The 25,786-nt window shown below is 42.0% G+C and overlaps 1 protein-coding gene across 1 annotated transcript in view; it reads right to left on the reverse strand.

The window, feature by feature from the left end:
- The window catches only part of clcn1a (chloride channel, voltage-sensitive 1a), a 28,695-nt gene extending 2,909 nt beyond the window's left edge, over positions 1 to 25,786 (reverse strand). The window contains exons 1-21 of the mRNA XM_077195257.1: positions 25,551 to 25,786; positions 19,482 to 19,758; positions 19,266 to 19,397; positions 18,863 to 18,991; positions 17,201 to 17,334; positions 16,965 to 17,042; positions 15,806 to 15,884; positions 13,528 to 13,653; positions 13,343 to 13,427; positions 12,854 to 12,955; positions 12,659 to 12,743; positions 11,390 to 11,545; positions 10,871 to 10,940; positions 10,398 to 10,508; positions 9,953 to 10,166; positions 8,997 to 9,130; positions 8,479 to 8,666; positions 8,251 to 8,332; positions 8,008 to 8,093; positions 2,430 to 2,474; positions 2,133 to 2,237 (exon numbers count right to left, since the gene is read on the reverse strand). Coding sequence (XP_077051372.1) covers positions 2,133 to 2,237; positions 2,430 to 2,474; positions 8,008 to 8,093; positions 8,251 to 8,332; positions 8,479 to 8,666; positions 8,997 to 9,130; positions 9,953 to 10,166; positions 10,398 to 10,508; positions 10,871 to 10,940; positions 11,390 to 11,545; positions 12,659 to 12,743; positions 12,854 to 12,955; positions 13,343 to 13,427; positions 13,528 to 13,653; positions 15,806 to 15,884; positions 16,965 to 17,042; positions 17,201 to 17,334; positions 18,863 to 18,991; positions 19,266 to 19,397; positions 19,482 to 19,758; positions 25,551 to 25,601 — 2,469 coding nt within the window. The 5' untranslated portion in view covers positions 25,602 to 25,786. The remainder of the gene's footprint in view (positions 1 to 2,132; positions 2,238 to 2,429; positions 2,475 to 8,007; positions 8,094 to 8,250; positions 8,333 to 8,478; positions 8,667 to 8,996; positions 9,131 to 9,952; positions 10,167 to 10,397; positions 10,509 to 10,870; positions 10,941 to 11,389; positions 11,546 to 12,658; positions 12,744 to 12,853; positions 12,956 to 13,342; positions 13,428 to 13,527; positions 13,654 to 15,805; positions 15,885 to 16,964; positions 17,043 to 17,200; positions 17,335 to 18,862; positions 18,992 to 19,265; positions 19,398 to 19,481; positions 19,759 to 25,550) is intronic.

The raw sequence follows: 25,786 nt of genomic DNA on the forward strand, positions 1-25,786 counted from the left end.
CAAAATGGATAATTTGGATTTCATACAACTTGCTCAGAAGAGCAAAAACTTTTTGACTCTCACAAGAGACTTTTCCGTTCTAGCAGTCACCAGCCCCTTCGAAGACGAAACTCTGAAAACCCTGTTCTGGATCGGGGCTAATTTCCATCAACACATTGACCTCCCAGAGAGCGTCGAGCCCCGATCCAGTACACAGCCAGACCCAGAGCCCGGATTACCACCCTCGACCACGGAGAACTCGTGTGTGTGCCCCTCGCAGACGGAGAGCTACCACCCGCCACGACGGGAGTCAGACCAGGGGTGTGAGCCCACGACATCTGCCGACGAGGGAACCCAATCCACGCATCATGAGAATTGGCTGAAAGATTCTTCTGAGGAACAACCGTTTCCCACCCTGTCCCACCCGTCATCCACATCATCGTTGTCTTCAGACCTGTCCAGTGACTGCATCCGCCCTATCATCAACCTGTCAAGTCCCACCATCTCACCTCAAGGCTAAGCCAGTCCTCCAGCACTGCCATTGCTTGTTGTTCGCTGCCCTACATCGTCTCTGGGGAGGCTCCCGGACGTCGAGACGCAGGTCAGCTCACCATCCGCAGCACTCTGGTATGAGGATCTCGTGGCTTCGTCTCCAGCCTCAGTCCTCTGCACTCCATCTCTGCCTGTCGACCTGCAGGCTCCGTCTTGGCTCCTCCCACCTACGCCTCCTCCAGAGACCCTCGAACCATCGGCTGCAGCGGGTTCCCTCGTCCTGCCGGCTCCCCCTTGGTCAGTCGTCACCCTGCCTTCACCGCGGACTTACGGTCCGTCCGCTACGCTCCATCCCTCCACCCCTTTGGCTTCAGCGGGCTCCTCCTTCCCTTCGGCGTCACCTCTGTCCTCCCTCACTCCACCTCCGCCGCTGCTCTCGGGCACTCTGGCTCCATCTCCAGCACTTGTCGCCGAGATGTCGCCTGGGTCTCCAAGACCAGCATCGTCGTTGGAGTCCACCGGCTCTCCATCTGCGCAGATGAATCCTGCCGCCGAGTCTCCGTCGGTCATCCCCCAGCTACCGTCAGCCTCTTCTCCACCTGGTCTCTTCCCGCCGTCTACTCTGCTGTGGGCTGTCGGTACTGGACGGCTCTGGGTCTGCGTCACCAGGCCATCTACATCTGTGCCGTCAGGGAATCGTCGTCTTCCCCTCACCATCCTGCCACTCCAGCCTCTCTTCTGCACTTCGTCTTCGTCTTGTCCACCACCTGAACCTCCTCCGCTCCCCAGATAGGCTTCTGTTTGACTTTCAGTTTGTTTTGTTTTGCCACAGGTGTTCCCCAGTCTGAGTTTTCCTATACACCAATCTGTTTCCATGGACACCCATCACATTCCTCACAGCTGCCTGTCGTTTGTTGTAATCATCTCTGTGTATTTAGTTCATGCTTGTATTCAGTTCTGTGTCCGGTATTGTTTGTGTTTACACGCTGTTACATCCGTCTGCCTGTTTACCTGTCTGAGTATTAAAGTATGTTTTTGCATTTTATCTTCTGCCTCCGTCTTCCCTGAACCACCCTCGTGACATACATATATATATCACACATATATAACATTTTGTCAAAATAATTTTAAAATAAAATATTAAAACATGTTAAAAGCTAAAATTAATGTACAGTATGAAAATTTATATTAATTTTGAGATTTTGTTATCAAATTATCAGTGTTTTTAAAGATTAACTTTGAGAGTTAGATGATGTAAATGTAAAATTGGAGGAAAAAAGCATTCAAAATGATATGTCCAATATCAGCTGTTACCCATAACTTTTAAAAATCTAATATCGGCCATACAACCAACATGGTTCAGATATATCATGAATTTGTCACTATGTAGAGCTGCTTATAGCTAAATTGAACTTGTTTCATAATTGATGAACTTTGCAACATCGACAGTTATTGAACTGGTCTGAATCAACTCTGAACTGACTTGAGGTGAATAATTAAACTATTGTCTTCTGTATGGTCATAATTGATGAATATTGCAACACTAACACTGTTATTTTCCTGTTTATTATTGTGAAGCTATTAAAACATTCTCTACACTATACTATTGTATAAAGCGGTATATTATGTGTAAAAGTAACTTGACTTGGGATGTCTCTCACCTTATGAAGTGACGTTCTCTCCACCAGCTGGAAGGGGGAGGGATCTATTCTGATCTGATCGATATCCAGAGGTTTGTCCATCTCTGTTTCTTCCCAGGCTTTGATCTATGTGAACCAGTCAGAACCAGTTTTCAACTCCACTATGCCTTATTGTATTTTAGCAACTCATCTGCATTTATAAACTACAAGAATTAAAACATCCAACAATATGCAGATCATAAATGAATTAAAATTTTCTTCATGCTTAAATCCCTATTTGGAAGTTAATTTTTTATTGTATTGTGGAATTGGTAATACCTGTTCTGGTGTCATTGTGTCAGTTAAAGGTGGAGGATTAGGCTCCTGGGTTGAAAAAAATGCAAGATAATTCAATAATAAGATGACATGGTGCTTTTGTTCCAAGTATTCAAACTCATTAATATTTTAGAATGAGCATTTGCATATTGACACATTCTATGAAAGACCGCTCACTTCCCGCTAACTGCACATGTCCTTGAAAAACGTCCCGGGTTACGTATGTAACCCTAGTTCCCCGAAGGGACGGACGCTGCGTGAAATCGCAGTGGGAACGCCCTCAGCGTGACGCGTCTGAAGCATGAATGAAATCAGTCAATGGAGAGAATGAGCGTACGGCGAGTGACGTCATTGACCAGGAAGCTATAAATATCCCCTGAGTACACAACACGCCAGCTTAAAAGTTACTGAAGCAGCGACCCAAGGGGATGCCGAGAGTATGGCAGGACACGCAGCGTCCGTCCCTTCGGGGAACTAGGGTTACATACGTAACCCGGGACGTTCCCCTTCAGGGACTACCGCTGCGTGAAATCGCAGTGGGAACGCAATACCCACATCCCCATACGACCAAATCCCCGTCGTGTGTCATTAGGAGACACAAACCGACGAGAGAACCTGAGCCCCGGGAGTGGAGCTAAGATCGAGGGAATAAAATCTAACGAAAGTGTGCGGTGAGGACCAGCCTGCTGCATCACAAACGTCCTGAAGAGAAGCTCCTGAAAGAAGAGCTGTAGAAGCAGCCATACTCCGGGTGGAATGAGCCCTTACAGCCAAAGTGAATGCTAATGGGCCGAACCATAAGCAAGTGGGATGGCCTCGACCACCCACTTGCTCATCCTTTTTCTAGATGCAGGACATCCTTTCTTAGGTGACCCAAACAGACGAACATTTGTTCCGATCTCCTCCACAGGGCAGCTCTGTGGACGTAAGCATCAAAACCCAAACTGGGCACAGCAAATTAATTTTCTCCTGGTCTGACGTCAGAAAAGGCGGAGGACAGAAAACCTGCAGAACTATAGGTCTAACTGAAACAGTTGGAACCTTAGGAACATAACCTGGTCTCGGAAAGAGAAAGGCCTTAACCAACCAGGAGCAAATTCCAGGCACGAGGGAGCCACCGAAAGTGCTTGAATATCTCCAATTCTTTTTAGAGATGAGAAAGCGAGAAGAAGGATAGTCTTTAGAGTAAGAAACTTTTCCGAAACTTCCTCGATGGGCTCGAAAGGAGCAAGGGAGAGACCTTCTAAGATGACGGCCAGATCCCAAGCTGGTACCCTTGTGCGAACTGCAGGCCTCAGCCTCAAGGTGACACGAAGGAAGCGAGACATAAGCGGGTGTTTCCCGAGGGAACCTCCACTTGAAGGGTTGTGGTAAGCAGCTAAGGCCGCCACATACACCTTCAGTGTGGAGTGGGATAACCCTGTGGAGAGACGGTCCTGCAGGAAATCCAGGACTGTACCAACCGGGCAGTTAACTGGGTCCTGCTGGCGCTCTCCACACCAAGAGGTGAAAAGTTTCCACCTCGCGGCATATAACTTCCTCGTGGAGGGAGCTCTGGATCGGAGGATGGTCTCAACGACCTCAGCCGAGAGACCAGAATCTATGAGCTGGGCCCCCTCAGAGGCCAAGCCCACAGCCTCCATAGCTCTAGACGGGGGTGAAAGATCGACCCACTCGCCTGAGAGAGCAGATCTCTCCTGATCGGTATCTCTAGGGGAGAGCCGTTGAGGAGAGACACTAGGTCCGCAAACCATACCTGGGCCGACCAGAACGGGGCTATTAGCAGGAGACTGAGCCCGTCCCGGCGAACCCTCTCCAGAACTCCTGGGAGCAGAGCGATCGGGGGAAAAGCGTACAAGCGTGACCTCGGCCGCGGATGTACCATCGCATCCAACCCCAGCGGGGCTGGATGGCTGAGAGAGAACCACAGCGGGCAGTGTGATGTTTCTCGAGAAGCAAATAGGTCTACCTCGGCAAGACCGAAATGTTTCCATAGGAGTTCCACCACCTCGGGGTGAAGACTCCATTCCCCGGGCCTCGGCCCCTGTCTTAACAGGATGTCTGCCCCCTGATTTAAATACCCCGGGAGATAAAAGCTCTCAGAGAAAGAATTTTCCCCTGGGACCATAGAAGGATCTGACGTGCCAGTTTGTAAAGCGGGCGAGAACGCAAACCCCCCTGATGGTTGATATAAGAAACCACCGATGTGTTGTCTGTCTGGACAAGAACATGGTGGCCCCTTAGGTCTGGGAGGAAGTGTTTCAGAGCCTGAAACACCGCCAACATCTCTAGGCAGTTTAAGTGCCACAGACGATGATGGTCCTCCCACAGACCCTGAGCCCACTCGTGAGAGAGGCATCTGTCATTAGCATAACGCGACGACAAGGAGCTCCTAACACAGGGCCTTGGGACAGAAACCAAGGATCTTTCCACATGATCAGGGCGTGATGACACCGTCGCAAACTCACGATCATGCGAAGCGGATTTCCCCTCGGGGAGAATCCCTTGGTCCTGAGCCACCACTGTAACAGTCTCATGTGCAAGAGGCCAAGAGGTATCACGTTGGACGCAGCTGCCATGAGACCTAGCAGTCTCTGGAACTGTTTTACAGTGGATGACTGGCCTAGCTTGACCTGATCTACTGCAGCGAGAATCAAAGCAATACGAGCAGGTGACAATCGTGCCTGCATCGTCGTTGAATCCCACACTACACCTAGAAAAGTGGTTCTCTGTAATGGAGAAAGAACACTCTTTTTGGCGTTGAGCCTCAGCCCCAGTCACTTGATATGAGCAAGAACGACATCTCGGTGCCGAACCGCCTGTTGTTCCGATTGAGCTAGAATCAAGCAATCGTCTATATAGTACAGAAAGCGGATGCCCTATAACCTCAGCGGGGCTATAGCAGCATCCGTACACTTCGTGAATGTTCGGGGTGACAGTGCTAGGCCGAACGGAAGAACCCGATATTGGTACGCTTCGCCCCCGAAAGCGAACCTCAGGAACTTCCTGTGTTGAGGGAGGATAGATACATGGAAGTAAACGTTCTTTAGATCTATCATGACAAACCAGTCCTCGGATCTGATTTGAACATCCCCAGTGACAGACACAGCGCCCTGTAACGTACTGGCAGGGAACAGCTGGTCTGGGCACTCCACAACCCTCCTCGGAGGGGGCGAGCGTCCCTCGGGAAATCGCTCGCCGAGTCTCTCTACGCCCTGTGAAGGCAGGGTTAGTAGAGCAGACCACTGAGGGCATCGGAAAAGACAGGGCACCGTGTTCTTGTGCAGTGAACTCAGGTCTTTCACGATAGGGACCACCCTCAGAACCCTGACGTTCAGCACGTCAGGATTTTTTTTTTTTTTTTTCGATGAAGTAGTATCCTAACTCCCTGCTGGGTGGGGGACCCATTCCGCCAGGAACTCTACTAAGGGAACCAGCCTCTCGAGGCTGGCCTCCGGATGAACATCCCGAGTGACAGACACAGCGCCCTGTAACATACTGGCAGGAAACAGCTGGTCTGAGCACTCCACAACCCTCCTTGGAGGGGGCGAGCGTCCCTCGGGAAATCGCTCGCCGAGTCTCTCTACGCCCTGTATAGGCAGGGTTAGTAGAACAGACCCCTGAGGGCATCGAGAAAGACAGGGCACCGTGTTTTTGTGCGGTGAACTCAAGTTTTTCCCGATGGGGACCACCCTCAGAGTCCTGACGTTCAGCCCGTCAGGACTTTTTCGACGCGGCCTTTCTGGCGACAATGACTGTCCTCAGATCAGTCCTGCCCCGAGAAGGCCGCGCCGGAGAGCACCCCGCCTCGTCCCTCCAGTTTCTCTGCAGGGGGGCACGAGACGTGACACTCCGCTTCTGCTGTGCTCTTTTTGAAGACGAACTCGACGAAAGACTTTGCTCTGGTTGAACATTCTGCGTGACAGACACAGTGCCCTGTAACGGCGCACCGGCAGGGAACGACTGGTCTGAACACACTAGAACCCTCCTTAGAGGCGGCGAGCGTCCCTCGGGAAAGCACTCGCCAGACCCTTCTACGCCCTGTTTCGGCAGGGTTAGTAGGACGGGCCCCTGAGGGCGCCGGGAGAGACAGGGCACCCTTAAGGGAGGTGAACGCAAGTCTCTCTCGGCGGGGACCCCCCTCAGATTTCCTTTGAGCAGGTTGGCCTGAAAAGCCTGCATAAAAGTCATCGTATGCAAACATGCAGCCGCCTGCCGAGCCACCGAGTAAGCCTTCCCCACCAGCACAGAGGTATATATATTTATTTATTTATTTATTTTTTGGTGGAAGAGCCGGTGCTTTAAGTGAAGACGATGAAGCAGGAGAGAGATAGCTCGCAAGCGTCTCCTCCGCCTACAGTATCGTCACATAACCAGCAGATTTAGCACCAACAATGTTACCATAAGCATTGGACTGATTTGTGTAAATTCTGCTTGAAACCGGTCTAACCCAGGTCTTTGAAAACTCAGCATGAAGATCTGGGAAGAACGGTAAGCACCGGCTAGAAGGTTGAGGTCGTGCAGACAGAAATCTATCATCTAGATTGCTTTTAATTCTAGAAACCTGTCTATCAGCTGGCCACTCGATACTGTTATTTTATTATTATTATTTTTTAGCTTTTCAACAGCCCGAGATAATACATCCATCAAACCTTCTTCATTTGCAGTATAATGTGATAAACTAGTTTTCTCTGATAATAAACTTTCGACATCCAGCTCCTCAGAACTGGAAAATCTCGATTCAACATCATCATGTGCCTCCACCCGGGCAGAAGTAACCGCCGCAGCGCGTGCTTCCAGAGCCGGGTGAGAGGCACTAGATCTCGTCGGAGATAGCTGAGATAGGGCGGAGCCCGTCTCAACGTCGCCAGCGAGATCCATCTGCGAGCCCCAAGACAAGCGCCGCCGCTCTGCCTCAACAGAAGCGGGACCCGAGCCTCGGGGAGCTCGCAGCAAATCACTCTCCTCGAAGAGCGATCGCCGCGAGCGCAGAGTTCTCAAGGGAAAACGCTCGCAATGCTGACAATCGACTCCCTCGAGAGCCGACTGGGCATTGCTGCACTCCCAAACAAGCCACACTTAGCTCGTGTGAATCCCCACCCGTGATGTGCCGAGTACAGGGGGGAACACACTTCTTATACTGCTCGCTCATATTGGTTTTTTTATATACATAGTGAAAACTCCTGACAAAACAGACAAACACAATCGACAGATTCAGACACACACAGAGCTGCTGAAGTAACTAAAGCTGGCGTGTTGTGTACTCAGGGGATATTTATAGCTTCCTGGTCGATGACGTCACTCGCCGTACGCTCATTCTCTCCATTGACTGATTTCATTCATGCTTCAGACGCGTCACGCTGAGGGCGTTCCCACTGCGATTTCACGCAGCGGTAGTCCCTGAAGGGGAACACTGATGAATATATTGCTAATTGTCTGCATTAATATTTGCTCTTCTCATTTTATCAACCTTTCATTAAAATTTCATACATGCTGACAATAATTCATTTAGTGCATTCACTTGATGAAACACACACACATGCAGGTTTTCATAAGGGACCTTTAAGCACAAACAATGTACCTGTGGCTGACCTTCTGTGTGTCTTTCTGAAGAGGACGAAAAGAAGTTACGTAAAATACTCCCGAAAGACTGGGAAGGACCCTTATCTAGGCAAGAAGTGGAGGAGAGAGAAGGAAAAAACGAAAAAGTCAGAGGGCGGATTAGAGGATGAGTATCACTTATATCGCCTCAAGATGCTTGTTCAATAGAAGTGTTGGCCTGAGGTTTATTAAAGATTTAAAGAGGATTGGTTATGTTTCTCACCAGGAGACGTGTGATTGGTGGATGGTTCTGAAGGTTTGGGTGGAGGCAGAGGGCCATTTCTTTCCTCTTGAACTGGCATTGTCTAAACATTCACATAGAACAGTAAGTACAAATTGTCAGCTTGAAAAGGAATACAAAAGCAAAATGTCAGGGAAACAAATCTTTCCTCTTCTTATTCTATTTTCATTATAGATGGAAGGATAGGTAGGATCCTCTCTTTGCAGATACCTTATCATCTTCATTCTCCTCTTCTTCCTCATCAACAAAGGCAAATGATTCCCAGCTGATTTTGGCACAAGGCACCTGACCTTGCGAGCTTTGTCCTTGCATTAAGATCCGCCTATCTGCTGACAGCCACCAATCACAGAGGGCGAGAAGCTCAGACCTCTCAATGCTGCCCAATAGAATCATAGATTCTGTTGAAGGTGAAGTGAGTTCAGAATCCAGTTACAAATGAGCATTAAAATGATGCCAGACACTAGGGCTCTGTTCCAAACATACTGTTGAGATAGATCTTGTATAAGATGTGACTTATTTGAAATTCTACAAAGCAGCAAATTCATGTTGCTAGTAAAAATACGAGGTTGACAGCTTGCTAGGTTTCTAAACTGAGCTTTAGATTCTTTGAGTTGAACAAAATAAAAATACATCGCTCACCTAGGTATACTGCATGCAGCTAGAAAAATGCCATAATGAGAGGTTTAATTAGAGTCAGGAAATCGCCTCGACGGCCTGCGTGACATTACCCTTTGAGTCAACCAGCGGGAAGGTTTTTAGAGAAGTCGATTCCAACAAATGCAGTACTTCTCTGTATGTAGACTGGGAACATAAAAACTTCACTTTCCTCACCATGATGTCCTCCACAAAGATATTATACTGGCTGCAGGGAAACAGAATGGTAAGACCACAGGGTGACATGGTTTAAAAAGTTCAATTACTCTAGACCGGCGGTTCTCTGTTGGATCACAGGTCTGTTCTGACAACAAGAAAAACTATCCTTAATCCAAACAATAAAATGCAATTAGCCATACTGTGTAGTTATAATAGCAAAATAAATAGGTGTATTAAGTTTTAATCATATTACTAATACGGATTGCACAATATATCTGTGCCATAATGGCAAATATTAAAGATTTAATTAGCTATTAGTCGATACTGTGTATGTGTGTGTGTGTCAATATATATATATATATATATATATATAGGCTATATATATATATAAATAAATGAGCACATTGCCTACGCACGTCATAACTTCATAATAATGTTATTAGTCTTGATTAGTCCAGCATTTGACTTAAATTTCATTTTTGTTTGCTTTTCTTTGTACCATAAATTGTTTTTGCGTTGTGTTGGGTCACTACTTGATGTGCAATGTAAACTCTGGGTCCTGAGCAGAACCACTGCTCCAGCCCACAAAAATGTATATTAAGACGGAGAGCGTGTCCTTGATAAAGAGGTATGAATAGCCCAAATCTAATGAGTGTTGAGCGGCTCAGTGTTAGCTGGAAAGGTGCCAAGGCTTCATGTTGCTGCCCCTCGTTGACAAGTGTATTTACTAATTGCTCCCACTGCTAATGAATCACAAGGACTCTGAGGTGCTGTCAGCATGCGAAGGTGAGGGAACCTGGCTGTGTTGTGAGCCAAGCTGGTGTTTCACTCCAAGCGAGCCACAGCGGTGACGTTTGCAATGTCTGCACACCTTATATGGCCAAAGCCCAGTTCAGGGAGATAGGGCAGCTTCTTGACCTGGATGATGGAGTCGTACAGTGACGGTTGCAGACCTTGCGCAACCATGTTGGCCAGTATGACGGCGACCATCATGGGAAGGATGTGAGAGATCTGACCGGTCAGCTCGAAGCAGATCACAGCTGTGGAAACGGTGTGAGTGACGGCTCCCGTCAGCGCCGCTGCACCTTCACGGTAGGAGAAAAGAATAGACCGATAGAGTAACAGGATAGAAAGATGGAGTGCTATAAGACAGGGTCATGACAGGAGTGACAATGACAGAGAGAGTATGGACACATGCAGTGGAATATCAGAGATTATGAGAAGATGGGACAGGAACAGGACTGACATCATCAACAAAGTATGAGCAAACATTAGGAAATAGTGGTGCATCGGAAGAGGAGGAAAGGATGACTGACCAATGACAGCGTACCCTCCAGGGATGATGCGGTACAGTATTCCATCAAACAGGATACCGTGAGGAAAGAGAGTTGCCATAATCTCACCCACTAAACGACCAAATGCAGCACCTGTAAGAGAAACGTCGGAGAATATATGAGCCCAGTGTATTATTGATCAAATAAAAACTAAATGTGGTTGGCTGAGTTCTATGTGTAGAGTGAATTTACATATTTACAGTGTGATCCAAAAGTCTGAGTGTAAAAGGATTGTATTTCATATGTTTTTTAATAAGTGATTATTTGATAATCAACATTCATATATATGTAAATGTACATAAGTTAACCAAAAGTCTATTTTTCTGCAGCAGCTCCTTTGCCTGATGTTGTTAAAAAAAAAACTTCAATGCAGTAAGTTAAAGTGATCCTTAAATAAATCATAATGAATCCATAAAATGGCAGTCACCAATAAATGAATAATACCTAAGACCTACCCAATACAAAGACAGGCATGAAAGCTCCAGACGGGATGGGCATCGTGGTGGAAACTGCAGACATCCAGAACTGTGAGATGAATAATAATGTTTTCACACGATTGCCTAAAATCTCTTTCAGCACAAGCACAACCTGTACGAGCCTAACTCAAGAGAAAGATTATTGCTTCAGTAGCTTCTAACATGACAGATGGAGGGAGATAATGACTGTCCTGAATAAAAGCAGGTTTTGTTGAAGCCATCTACTGGCTTCTGATATGATAACTAAAGCCAATGTCAGTGCATGGTACTTTTCTAGTGTTTAAAAGTGAAAAACACTGTAAGTATACAGAGAGTGCACGTGCTGTTAAAGAAAGTACAACCATTACTTTAATTAAAGCTTGTTGAGTGGCTGTGGCACTTTAGACAAAGATACGTGAAAAAACTCAACAAAGACAACAGAAGGACCTTAAAACAGTGAAGATAAATAACAGATGATTGATGGAGGACAATGTGAACAAAAGATTGAAAAGGACCAACCTTCATGATAAAGAAGAGAATAAGAATGACAAAGATGTTGACGTCAGGGTGAAACCACACAGCAGAGCGACCGAGAGCAGGCGGGAGAGTAGAACCCCATATTTTAGTCCAGGTGAAGTTATCAAACAGAGAGTTAATACACTCCCTGGGCATCAGCTGTGGAATAATACCATCAAATTTAAACCACATTTACAACCAAATCAAATAACATATTTCAAAAATACGTCCAAACTATGACACTATTCCAAGACTATCTGAATGAAAGACCATAAACATTAGCGCAGTGGTTCTCAACCTTTGTGACTCCAAGGCCCACCATTCTCCACAACAATATCTGCTATAATGGCAACGTTTTGTTTTTAAAACTTTTAAAAAAATTGGTGGACACTCCTAGTTTCTGTGGATTCAATTTCAAGATTCCAGAAGTTTTAAGGGCTGAAAGTTCTTTAGGGTTCCCACTCATTTTAACCAATGAATTTCCATGATTTTCCCAATTGTTCCAGATTTACTGGATAAGGATTAAGAATAAGGATTTTTTAAATATATTTTACTCAAAATTTATAGGATACCTGATCAAATGTGAATCCTCCCTACTGACTCTCAGAGTGCCTCTGTTATCTTTAACATCACTCAAGAGAGCAGGAGACCTTCAGGCCCTTTCAGTAGCCTCCTCCTGCTTAGACTTTGTACCAGGTGATGTAAGAGTTATATTGCACCCCAGACCGGTCTACATTCCAAAAAGTACCTTCTGTGGCTCCTCAGACGTTCCCTTTTCAGGCTTTCTTTCACAAAATGGCTTTGCCTATAGGGGTCAGGGCCCACTCCACCAGGAGTGTAGCGTCTTCCTAAACTCTTGCAAGGGGTACATCTTTATAGGACTTTGTGCTGCGGCAGGCTGGTCTTGTCTTCTCCGCACACATTCATCAGGTTCTACAGTTTGGATATGGATTCAACCCCAGGATCCCGAGCCCTTCAGGGTTGACCCAAGTCCAATCTGCACTCAGCAAGCATCTGTGCCTATACACAGCCTTGTGGGCAGGCTCTGTTACCAGCTCATGTGGAAAAGGTTACAAATGTAACTGAGATGTTCTTCAAAGACAAAAAAACAGTTGTTGAGGGGGTGAATTAAAATATGAAATATCTTGATTTTTATCTGGGACGTTTGTCTGAGGCCCTCTTGTTGAGAACCACTGCATTATAGCATGATCCTATTTTTTTTAGTTATAACAATGAAAAAAATTGTACTGTTAATTGTTAACCAAATCTGACCTCTCCAGCCATGAACTGCCCAAAGCCTGGAGGGAATGTCAGTGTCGTAATCACTAATGTCACAATAGCGGGGAAAATCAGCCGGCTGAGAGAGAAAATATGTCACATATTGCAAGTATTTTGTTTGTACACAGATTTTAAAGATTGTGATTACAGCAAATTACTGTTGTCATTTGGTGCCTTTTTCCCTCTTACTGTTTTGTTAGGAATCGTGTGAGAATGTTAGGTCTTCTCATGAACAGGACAACTTGACGGTTCAGGTAAACAAAGAAAGCTCCCAGAAACCCACAAGAAATCCTGCAGGTAAAAGAAGTAACAAAGACAAAAACTATCACATCATTCTAAATCATTCTGGCCTTTTCACTCTTCATGAAATAGACAGATACATTAAAAGGATTGCTGAATTGTTTCTGATCAATGTAAACACAGTTATTATGGAATATAATTGAGCATAATAGAATAACTAATAAATAAATGATCAAATAGCAAAAGATGAGGTTTCATCAAATCAAATATAATACCAATATCTGGTCACTTTGGTCAGCTGACAATAATACAGAAGTTAAAGTGCTGTGTGCTCATTTCTACTAGTGTGTCAAGGGTTACAGTATGGCACACACACACACACATCTTCAGGATTGTGCCCTCACCACGAACGGCACGCTTTCGCCCCTGCACTCTCACCCAATAATGGCGAACGCCGGGAGCTCCTGGAGATCAAAAGGAAAATCCATGCGGAAGTTGGTGCGGAAGAGAGCAGTGATGGTGACTGAAACAATACCAATGGAAGAGAAATGTCATCTCATCTGACATTTGATCATCTCAAGGCTATTAAGACCTTCACTCAGGAATATTATTTAGTATCCCACCTGCATCCTTATTGAACACAGACAGCACTCTGAAAATAAAAGCACTGAATGTGGCAGCAAAGTAGCCCCTCCAGTAGTTTCTCACAGCAAAATATGTTGATGTAACTTCAATGCTAAACAAAACACCTGGATAAATAAAATAAACATTTAGAAGGGTTTACTGTCATCTTTAACAGGGATTTTCACACAAATATGATGATAAAATAGGAACACTACCGTTCAAAAGTTTGGGGTTGGTAAGACTTTTTTCCCACTATTATGGTATTCCACTACAGTCTATTATATCCACCAAGGCTGCATTGATTTGATAAAAATTCAGTAAAAACAGTTATATTGTGAAATATTATAATGATTTAATATAACTGTTTTCTATTTTGTAATATATATATATAAAAAAAAAAATATATATATATATATATATATATATATATATATATTCATTCTTGTGTGTCACGTGTATGTTTGGTTTAATTCTAGTTCCTGTTTCCTGTTCTTATTTTCCCGTCACAAGTTTGTTTCTATCGTTGTCAATTAGTTCCCAACACCTGTTCTGTCTCTATTGATTACCCAGTTTGTATTTAAGCCTTAAGTTCACCTTAGTTCTTTGAGTTTAACATGGTTGTGTGTCTTATTTTCTTAGTGTGTTTTGTTGTGATTTAAAAAAGACTGTTTATTTTTGGACTCTCTATCGCTTCTGTACAACTATACAGGTGACACTGTAATGGCAAAGCTGAATTTTCAGCATCATTTCCCCAATCTTCAATGTCACATGATCCTTCAGAAATCATTCAAATATGCTGATTTGCATCATTATTGCATGGCACAAGGTGATTGTCCGCTGCTAATCCTGCAGCCAATAAGGTTACTTGCTCAACTGGTTCACTGTTTGCTGTAACCTAGTCCTGCACCGTGCAATCAGAGTTCCTCTGAAACCCTCCACCTGACCTCCCCCAGATCTGCTACAGGATTTATGTATGTCTATTTATGCAGCAGCAGCAGCAGCATACTTACTCCATACTTGCTCTGCAGCAGCAATAATCACTAGCACTAGTCAGCCAAGACCAAAACATTAAGACAGCCATATATATTCAATAACATGCTAAAACTATTCAGAAAGTTGTCATAATTTATACTGATTAAGGTTAAAGGTTCAATGTGTAAAAATTTTGAGTATCTATTAACAGAAATGCAATATGACATCCATAACTATGTGTTCAGTGGTGTATAAAGAACTTACTTTATAAACCGTAATGTTTTTATTACCTTAGAATGAGGCATTTATATCTACATAGGCGCGGGAATCCCCTTCTATGAAGGTCGACATATTGTGACGTCATGTTTCTACCGTAGCCGACAGCGAACAAACAGCGTTACAGAGCGCGTTTCGTCACTACCTTGAAAGAGAAGCCGCAGAAAGCTAGAAGCTAGCCATAAACACTGTGAGTAGTGATTTTTCCCTTGTCAGTGGTGTAAAATATGTAGTTGGATTGTTTCATGTAACTTAATTCTTCTCCCTCGCTGTGTTATGGCTTTGCTATGTGGGGATAAATGTGCTGGTTACGTTCGTGAGACAGCTGATTAGTACTCTTGTCATTGACCGTAAAACAGTTACAGGAATCACCAACCCGTCGATCTTGGAAGCATTTTAAGTCGATCGAGTTTCCAAAATCAGAGAAAAAAAGCCCATTGTGTGTAGTAAATGGTGTCTAGGGGATGCGGAGGCGCGCGCGCTGTTGCAATCACTTCATTTTTGCCGCACGCACCTTTGGGCTCATGCGGACGCGTCCAGTATAAACAAGGCTTAACGCTTTAACCAGCTCAGCCACAGTAACAGCTCATATTAGCCAGCTAAACTTTTACTACCCTGTTAGAAAAAATATATAGTTGCATAGTTTCATGTGGTTCTTCTCCCTCGCTGTATTATGGGTTTGCTATGTGGGGAGAAATGTGCTGGTTACGTTCGTGAGACAATCAACTAATTACTATTATTATATTACGTATTAAGACCCTTGATCCTCACCTGACTATGGCTTTGTAAAATTTATCCATGATGTGGTTTATAATGGACTGTGGTACAGAAACTTGGTTTACTCTGGCTATTCTCTGCCGTCTCAGACGACGATGTTTGTCCCGTTTTAGCCACCGTAGCTTCTTCGAAAGGGAGGGGTGAGCTGAGCCCTTAGTGTAAACTCGCAACCGAACCGCTAGATGTCGCTAAAAGTCACACACTGCACCTTTAAGAAAAAACTAGAAAATGCCTTTGCACCATGCACTTTACCTCCAAGAGGGGTTCCAAAACAGCATCCAACCCCTACGGCACAACCCACTGTGAGGATGTCTGTATAACAATATGGGCTCTACTGACACAGAGGCATACAAACAAAGGGAAGCAGACACAGTTGAGGGTACAGGTGGACAGTGTTGGGGGTAACTTATTACAAGTAACTTGAGTTACGTAATCAGATTACTTTTTCAAGTAACTAGTAAAGTAACGCATTACTTTTTCAATTTACAACAAAATATCTGAGTTACTTTTTCAAATAAGTAACGCTAGTTACTTTTTCACATTTATTGACTGACAGCTCTCCTGTCCCGATGTTGAGAGAAATAAAGTGAGGTGTTGTGTGCATTTGCATTGAACATGCATTTACTCATCTCACTTGCACAAAAACATTCAGTATTCCTCAAAATGAATAAAAACAGTCAAATGCAATCTCAGAATTTTGTGCAAAAGTTTTATAATTAACTATGTTAAATTACACAAATATACTTTATGTATTTAATCTCACTTTATTAACCAATGTCTTTGCTGCTGACCTACAATGATCTAATTCAACCATACTAATAAGCAAAAATGACTTTAGATTAGGTTTATAAATAAGAGTGTTGAACTTCCTTCTCCTGTATCCTATTGTTATTTAATCAAGAACAGCAGCAGCTGAAAGGTTTGTTTGAGCGGCGCCCTCTACTGTACAGTAGTAAATATGCATTTGCTTCAGCCTGAGGCTTATTCATTTAACTTTTGATGTGAAAGGGCCTTAACAATTGGCAAAAATAGATTGTTTCAGCTGCTATTAAAAAACAAACAAACAAGCCCATGCAGGTGAGAAAAAGTAACGCAAAAGTAATGTAACGCATTACTTTCCATAAAAAGTAACTAAGTAACATACTTAGTTACTTTTTTGGGGAGTAACGCAATATTGTAATGCATTACTTTTAAAAGTAACTTTCCCCAACACTGCAGGTGGAGGAAGGTGGTAATAATTCATGGTAATATAAACGCCCTGAATGATAAATCAGCATTGCCACCAGTGTCCTCAAAAATAATGTGTAATAAAAAAACTCTGTCCTGCCACCTGATGATAAATGAGCATTCAGCATTTTATGAACGGAGATGCCAAATATGCATCACAGGATCTCCATGCACTTCTGCTTACCTGATAGACCCCAGAGAAGAAAGACATAAACTTGCTGAGCACAGCTGCACAAATGCTGGCTATGTGAACAAAGGGACCCTAATACATAAAAATAGCACAATTTAAAGGTTAGAATGCTGAGGCCAGTCAAGTTGACACAACTGGCACTCAAGCCCACCAAATCACTGTGCATTTTGTAAATATGAAATGGCAAATTGTGTATGTTACATGGGACTGTAAAATCAAATGTGTCTCACCTCTTTGCCAACTGGCAAACCACTGCCTAGGCCAGCAGTGAGTCCCACCACCTTCGCAATAAATGCCTTGAGTGTCAAATACTCTTTCAGCACAACACCTCTGAGTATGGTTTTCAGCTCTGGAATACCAGAGCCTGGGGGAAAAAATAAGAGTCAGTTGAGAAATGAAAAACGACAAAACACTCAAATTATGAAATAAAGCCTGTGAATTTATATATATATATATATATATATATATATATATATATATATATATATATATATATATATATAAAAAATCAATGTGAAAGGACTTTAAACAAATTTAAATATGATAATGAATATGGATCGTGTACACTATAGAAAAGTCAGCTGAAACTGATCATAATGTAATCTGCAGCTTTTCCAACCTTTTTCATCGACACCAAACCAGAAATGTGTTCCATCATATACTGGACTTCCTTAAAAGGTACTTTTTATGTTTCCTTTATGGTTAGGGATTGTGATTTTTTGTTTATGAATACAGTATATAGGTTAAGTTATGTCTTTACTGTATATCTTCATTGAGGAAAAACACTGTATATTTGTTACATTTTATCTCTTTTTTTATTTATATGGTCAAGTACTAAGAATTTAGAATCTAATTTTGAAATTCTGGAAAACTGTAACAAATGGACAAATTAACAAATAAAGGGAACTGAAGAAACCGATTTCAATTAATTACTTCAAAATGGACAATTCTTATTATTTTATGGAATATTACAGTATTTATTATATCTGTGCACATCATTATTATTATTTTTTCATGTGCCCTCATGATCTTTATTCAAAATAACTCTCCCTTCTTCTTTCAACAACATCTCTTCTCTTATGAGGTTGATGAAAGTTTGGCATGTGTCAATCTATCACCAATAACAAATCATCCAATCAATTCCTGATGGGCAAAATCAAGACCTGCCATCATTTTGTTTCTTGTTCGAGAAGCCGTTTCACTTGGATATACGTCACAATAAGAAAGTAAAAAAGCTATCACAACTTCTGTTTCATGCTGACTTTAACCTTTTAACCCACCAGCTAGTAAAAAAACGTTTTTTAAAGTTTCAGTTTCATAAGATCAGAGAGATTTTATAATCTCTCCCTGTAACCTGGATGGGAAGATCTGGAAGGTGTTTTTAAAGTGATTGCATTGGATAAACCAGGAGGTGGCATTGTTGAGTAGTAAACAGTGTAAAGCAGTTACAGTAGTGAAAGAAAAGAAAAATATGTTGCTGGTAAGTTTGAGGGGCACAGAATACAGTAAGGGTGCTTCCAAAAGGCGGACACAGTGTATGTAGACACCTTAATGAAAAATTGAGATTATAAAAAGGGGCAAGATCCAAAATTAACTCACAAAGCACCTTTAGTCAGAAAAGAGTATGATTTTCCAACACAGCCATTGAGACGTGCCATTTGCCACAAAAAGGCCGAAAATAACTAAATGATTCCTTTGTTATAAGGACAAAACATGTTTTTTTTAATCTCAAAAGGTGACGCAAAAACACAATTTTGAACTCTGCTATAAAGCTAAAAGATCTGCAAAGAATATAAATATGATATAAATAAAAAAATAAAAATAAAAAGCAGGTGTATGAAAAATAGTAAACTATCAAATTAAAAACAAAGGGGAACAGCGAGACTACACACCAATGGCCTGAGGAGCGACCAGGTGGCAGAAGAGGGAGGCAAACAAGATGAGCACCATGGGATAGAAAACCCAGACCAGGTACTGCAGTGGGATGTTTCCCCTCAACTCCCCATAAAACCACTTATAGGCTGAGAAACACAGAGAAGGACAGAAGTGATGGAGCATGTGCGGTAGAGAAAGAGCAAGACAAATGCCAGCCATATGGAGAAGTTTTAGAAATGAGAATTGGGGAAAACATGGAAAAGTGGCACAAGACTATGGGATTATATCAGTTGGAAAAATAGAACAGGGGAAATTAAATTTGACTTTAAATAGCTACAACATATAAGCAAAATTCATCAACAGAAGGAAAAAGCAAATGAGAAGGAGGCGGTAGGAGGGAAATTCTGGGTAGTGTAGTACCTTGTAGACTCTTGGCACTAGCATAATCCATGGTCCAGCTAACTAATGCCATGGTAATACCCAACAACACCAGAAAGATCCAGTCTTCTCCCAATTTAGAGACGAGGAACTTCTGTACTCGAGCCACGCAGTCTGGGAAAAACATTACAATTCATGTCAGATTCCAAACCTGAAACATATTTCGTATCTGCTCTTGCAAGGCTCATTATTATTGACCTCTGCACTTGGAGTAGGAGCGGCGTTTCTTGAATGAGGAGGTGTGGGCCTGCTCCTCCTCCTGTCTGTCATGAATGCTCCCCATCTCCAGGTGATGGTGGCTGTGATGGCGATTTCGGCTGAGACTCCGCCCATGGTGACCGTGATGGTGGTGGCCATGATGGTGGTGATGTCCATGGTGGTGATGTCCATGCTTTTTTCGCTGTCTCTCCATCAGAAGACGAGTGGCCTCTCTCCGCTGGGACCCACCAGGGTGCTCTCTGTACTCTCCATACAGCTGATCACAGAAGAAATAACAAGGGTTTGTTACACGAGAGATCAGTAGATAAATAGCAGACACATTTATCCGAAGCAATTTACACCGATAATAGAGATAATAAAAAAGTAAGACATCGCCCTCATCTTCAAAACAACACCCAAAAGGTGACAGAAGAGAGGGAGTCCAAAAATAGAGGGAAATCTTCTTGACATGCTTCGAGTAAGTCCACTGCTCTATATTTAGATTTATAGGCTAATCATCCGGATAAGATCCAGACATATGGAAAACACATTTCCAGTGTCTTCATTCCAACCACTTTTTCTAAACAAACACACACACACACAAACACACACACACACACACACACACACACACACACACACACACACACACACACACACACACACACACAGGAATAAAAACACAACTGAGACTGATAGGCCTATGCGACATTTTAAAAACGTAATGAAGTAAACAATGAAAGTTAGATGTGATAAGTGCTGAAAACTTCAGTCATCTAACTTGAGACTAAATTTGATCAAATATGTTTACAAATAACATGAGATAAAGGTTGAATTAAATAAAGGTGATACACATGCAGAACTTGTCATCTATGCTTGATCAGCCAAAAGAAACTGAAAATGGGACACTTTCTGGACAACACATCAGCACCTCTAATATTATTGTCTTTTTTACAGCTTACAGAGTAATTTCAGCTCCGGAGGCTTCCTCAGCACTTGTAAAGCACTTGTATATTCTTTACCAATAAAGAATATAGGCTGGAATTATGCAAATTTGTTACAAACCTACGTAGGTTCGTGCAGGAAGCAAGACTGGAATTACTGATGACTCGTTCAGAATAAATTATTTATTTTGAGAGATGTAACTCCATTTATCATGCACTTTGGTCTTTGAAACTTTGTAGACCTTTTACATTCACAAAAAGCTATATTACACACTACTAGGTTATATCTGAAAAAGCATAATAGGGGCACTTCAACTAAATGAATGCTGCTTTGGCAAGAGAAAAAAATCTTACATCCCACACTCTTTGTTATTTGCTCTCCATTTAACCTTGCTGCTATCTAGGAGAGACAACTAAGACATTAAAGGGTTAGTTCACACAAAAATGCAAACTCTGTCATTAATTACTCACCCTCACGTCGTTCCAAACCCGTAAGACCTTCGTTCATCTTCAGAACAAAAATGAATATATTTTTGATGAAATCCGAGAGGTTTCTGACCCCCCCATAGACTGCAACATCATTGCAACTTTCAAGGCCAAGAAACGTAGTGAAAGACATCTATAAAATAGTCCCTGTGACTACAGTGGTTCAACCTTAATGTTATGAAGTGACAAAAATACTTTTTGTTGCGCAACCCCCCCAAAAAAAGAATGACTTATTCAACAATCTCTTCTCTTTCACGCTGTTGGCGTAGTAAACACAGTGCAGCACTTCTGGGTTCCAAGTCAGAATGCCAGCTAACTATTGGCTATTGACCTCTCGGATTTCATCGAAAAATATCCTAAATTGTGTCCCGAAGATGAACAAAGATCTTACGGTTTGGAACGACATGAGGGTGGTTAATGACAGAATTTTCATTTTTGGGTGAACGAACCCTTTAAAGAAATCTCCTATAAATAAGCTATTCATTTATAATATATTTGGCTTAAAACCATTCTGTGGTTTATTATTTTTCTCAGAGGAAATTAAACGTGTTTCTGTGTGTGAGTTACTATTTGCAGTTTTATTGAGTTAAAGCGCTCACTTTCAACTTTGGAATGGGCCCATGTAGATGATAGGTTTATCGTGTATCTCTATTTCTCATAACACATCTCTCTCACTCTCCTTCCACGCATCTATCCAGTTACTTTCACCCGTTCCCACAGTACATGTTATCCCTTGCTTTTTCCATATTTCACCCCCTCCTTCCCAGTCTGCTTTCTACACCTCCGGCCTTCTAAACCCCCCTTACTGACCCCCTGTCCGCCATAGATTGGAACTACCCCCTTTCTACCCAGGGCCTGTAATACTAGCTGGTGGGTTAATAATAGCTTTGGTGTGACCCAATGATCACAGTCACACTTCCCCATACACCTTTGTGTGGATCTTTCTTTCTTCCAATTTGTTCATCTATCTCTCAAGGACTCCCAAGGAACACTGTCATGCACTGGAGCTCTAACAGCAAATGAAAATGTGTGTCGCAGCTCACACATTAATGTATTATTCACTATCAAAGATTTTAATATCTTCTAAGAACACATCTACAAACAAATAATTCCTATCAGAAAGGGCTAATGTGCTGAAGCTAAAGCGGGTTGGAAGAGGTGTTCGATGGCATGCTGCTGAGCTTTTGGTCATGTTGATGGCTGTATGGGAAGACTTTTGAGGCAATTGTCATGGTGTCATCACCAGATGTTATGTAAAGTCATATGTAATTCTGTTGAAGGTCTTCTAAAATAGATGTTCTTCCCATGCTGTGATGACCACACTTGTCAACATATCCCAATATGCCTGGCCATTCTGTTGAGGCTCTTTCATTCAGCTAACTTTGCTAAATGTACACTTCAGCAATACAATGTTAAATAAAATAAAATTGGAAAAAAATATTTTAAAAAAGAATGACCGTGTGAAACAAGAAGTGTAGTTATTTTTAACTAAAACTAAAACTATTAAAATATTTTCTAGTAATTGAAATAAAGCTGAAATAAAATAAAGTATAAGATGAAAAATGTATCTGAAATGTTGTCTTGGCAACTACCTGAAATACTAAAATTACTAAAACCAAAATGGAAATAAAGTTAAATCTAAACAGAAATGAAAAAGAATCGAACAAACTTTCAGAATTACTAAAATGAATTAAAATTACTAAAACTTAAACTAAAAAAAAGAAAAGTTAAATCAAAATATGAATGAATCCTAAAATAATACTAAAAACACCCAAAACGATTGAGAAACAGAATGACAATATAACAGCAAATAAAACAATCAACCTAGAACTGTGCTCTAAAAAAACATATCACTGTAAATACGGCTAAAGCCCTGTTTGCACTGACTGCGAATAAACAGCTTGAGACCTTTCTGTGATGTTGGTTTCTACAGCAGCCATTTCTATTGTAGCATCCAACTCACGTGATCAAAGTCTACACTCCCACTAGTTGTTGCTGCATAGAATTTCTGCTCATTTATATAAAGTTGAACTCTCAGAAATCAAGAGATCAAACAAAAATGGGTTTCACTTTATTTTGATGGTCCCTTTAACACATTCTGTTGACTATAAGTAACGTTGCACCTAAATGTCTGCTAACTCTCATTAGGGTGTTAGTAGAGTATTAGTAGACTGGTAGGGTTAGGGTTATAATAAGTTGACATGTACTTGCAAAGTAACTTATAGTCAGTAGAAATTCTGTTGGAGGACCAACACAATAAAGAGTTAGTAGATATTAAGCAGACAGTCTACTAATAGTCTAATGAGAGTTAGTTGACATGTACTGTAGTTGCAAAGTTACTTATAGTCTACAGAATGTTCAAAAGGGACCATAAAAATAAAGTGTTACACAAAAATGAATAACTTCTAGTTTATTTGTTGTTGCTGTAAATCCCTGTTAGTGTGACGTACACTCTTGGTGACCCATAACCTAAAATATGCTTATTGATAGAACATTTACACACATTTTCTCTATCTCATTCAATCAATGTTACATACTTCTCAGTAAATCACAGTGACACAGGGACTCACAAAAGATGACCTTAACTGCTTACATAAGAAAGCAATATTACCTTACTTATATTACAGTCTAAACAAGATGTATTACCAACACCATTTCAAATGCTCAAATGTTCAACCTCGTAAAAAAACCCATACATTTCTTCTGCCCCTCAGTCAAAGCAGAAATCGCACCAGCCGTTGGAGCTCAAGGGACCACATTGCTGCCCTCCTATGACAAGCTGGGATTAAGGAATAAATTTATAATTTATGATTGGGGTTCCACTTACACTACCATTCAAAAGTTTGGGGTCAGTACGATTTAAAAAATAGATAAAAGAAATTAACAATTTATTCAGCAAAGATGCATTGAATTGATCAAAAATTTATATTTCAAATAAATACTGTTCTTTTGAATTTTCTATTAATCAAAGAGTCCCCAAAAAGCATCATGGCAGCAGAAATACAAAGTTCATTAGATGGCGCAGGCATATAGGTCCTTAACTCAATCTGTTTGCAATCACATCTTTCTCTATAGGGCACAGCTGATTGGTTCACTTCCTTGTGTATCAGTAGCCAATGAGCTCGCTGATCAAACTTGGTCAGGATTTGCTATAGCAGTGCAGCGCACTTTCAGATACCCTCCACCCTCCCCATCTCCACCTGTATAGATGTGTTGCGGATAATTCATATTTTGCACAGCAACAGCATGTCTTAAGGCTGACTTATACTTCTGCGTCAGACCTATACGCCGGAGCCTCTACGCTATAGATTGCGGGTTGGTTTTCATTTATACTTCTGCGTCATTGTTCACGTTGACGCGCAATTACACATGCAGAGAGAGCATGTGAATCCCGAGGGAGGGGTTCTAGCAGACCAATCACAGCGTTTGTGTCAGCGTAGAGTTGGCGCGTTGTTACATTTTTGGAGAGGTGCACGTCAGGGTACGCAGAAGGGTATGTGCGCAACTACAGCTTGAGTTTGACGCAGAAGTATAAATTGGGCTTTAGACGTAACTACAGCTTGAGTTTGACGCAGAAGTATAAATTGGGGTTTACTTGCTCACAGCAGTGTGTCCTGTATGTTTTGGCAGTAGCAAGACCTGTACTTGCTCTGCAGCAGCAGGAATAACAGCAGCAGCAGCAGCGTAGCAGATCTATTCTGCCAAGACCAAATATATCAACATTGTCAAACCCATTATCATGCCAAACACTCAAAGAGTTGTCATGACAGAACTGTTTTCAAGATTGATAATAATAATGTTTCTTGAGCAACAAATCAGCATTAGGATGATTTCTGAAGGATTATGTGACACTGAAGACAGGAGTAATGATGCTGAAAATTCGGCTTTGATTATATGAAATAAATTATATTTAAAAATACATTAAAATAGAAACATTTATTTTAAATTTCACAATATTACTGTTTTGACTTCTTCCAAAAATCTTAAATTATTATACCGCCCCAAAACTTTTGAATTGGTTTGTAGTTTTTCTAGTTTACAATGTATATTTGGGCGATCCTTCGATTAGTATTTTCTATATCTTCTATCTGCCATCCATGTTAAAATATTTATCACATGTCTTGAAATAAATCTCTGATCATGGTTTTGGTCAACATTTCTTTCTTTTTTTTACTTGTTAGAGAAAGTGCAAAAAGTTCCCTGATTTTAATATAGCCTACTTTAAACTCAAACTCAAACTCAAACTCAAAACAGAAATAAAGAAAAAATGATTAAAAGAGAATTTCCATAATTGAAAAATCGCTAACTTTTATTTAACATCCAATTTAAAATCACACAAGAGTATGGACTGGGTTTTTGTCAAACTTATTCAAAGAACAACAAACGGTAGTACAGACTACAGACGTCCTCAGATAAACGAGAGATTGAGTAAACAGCTGCCCTTTCCCGCGAGTTCTGCAGCAGCACAGTGACTCAAGTCATACAAGTCATGCAGAGATTGTGCAACATCTTTGAGATCATATGATTTCAAATGACAGAAGAACAGCAATTCACAACTGTCTAAAGAGTAACCAGAAAGAAGAAAAGGTGAGGGAGATAGAGAGAGAGAGAGAGAGCAGAGACAGAGATGGTGACTGACCACGGTCTGCTGGTATCTCAGAGCCTTCCTTTGCGACGCATCTGCTGCCATTGACACACTGTCACTGACCCAAAAATAAACCGCCTGTCTGTCTTAGCATTCCCACCCTGGGGTGGCACGGACTGAGGGAGAGAGGGGTTCTCTCGCTCGATCTTTCTTTCCTGTTTTACACATTCACAGACATCTCCCTCTCACACACCTTCTCATGTGGTGCAACACAGCAGACCAAGTTGCCT

This window comes from Siphateles boraxobius, unplaced genomic scaffold, assembly GCF_051911475.1.
Source record: "Siphateles boraxobius isolate OS27281-9 unplaced genomic scaffold, OSU_SipBor_1 33, whole genome shotgun sequence".
NCBI classification, from domain to species: domain Eukaryota; kingdom Metazoa; phylum Chordata; class Actinopteri; order Cypriniformes; family Leuciscidae; genus Siphateles; species Siphateles boraxobius.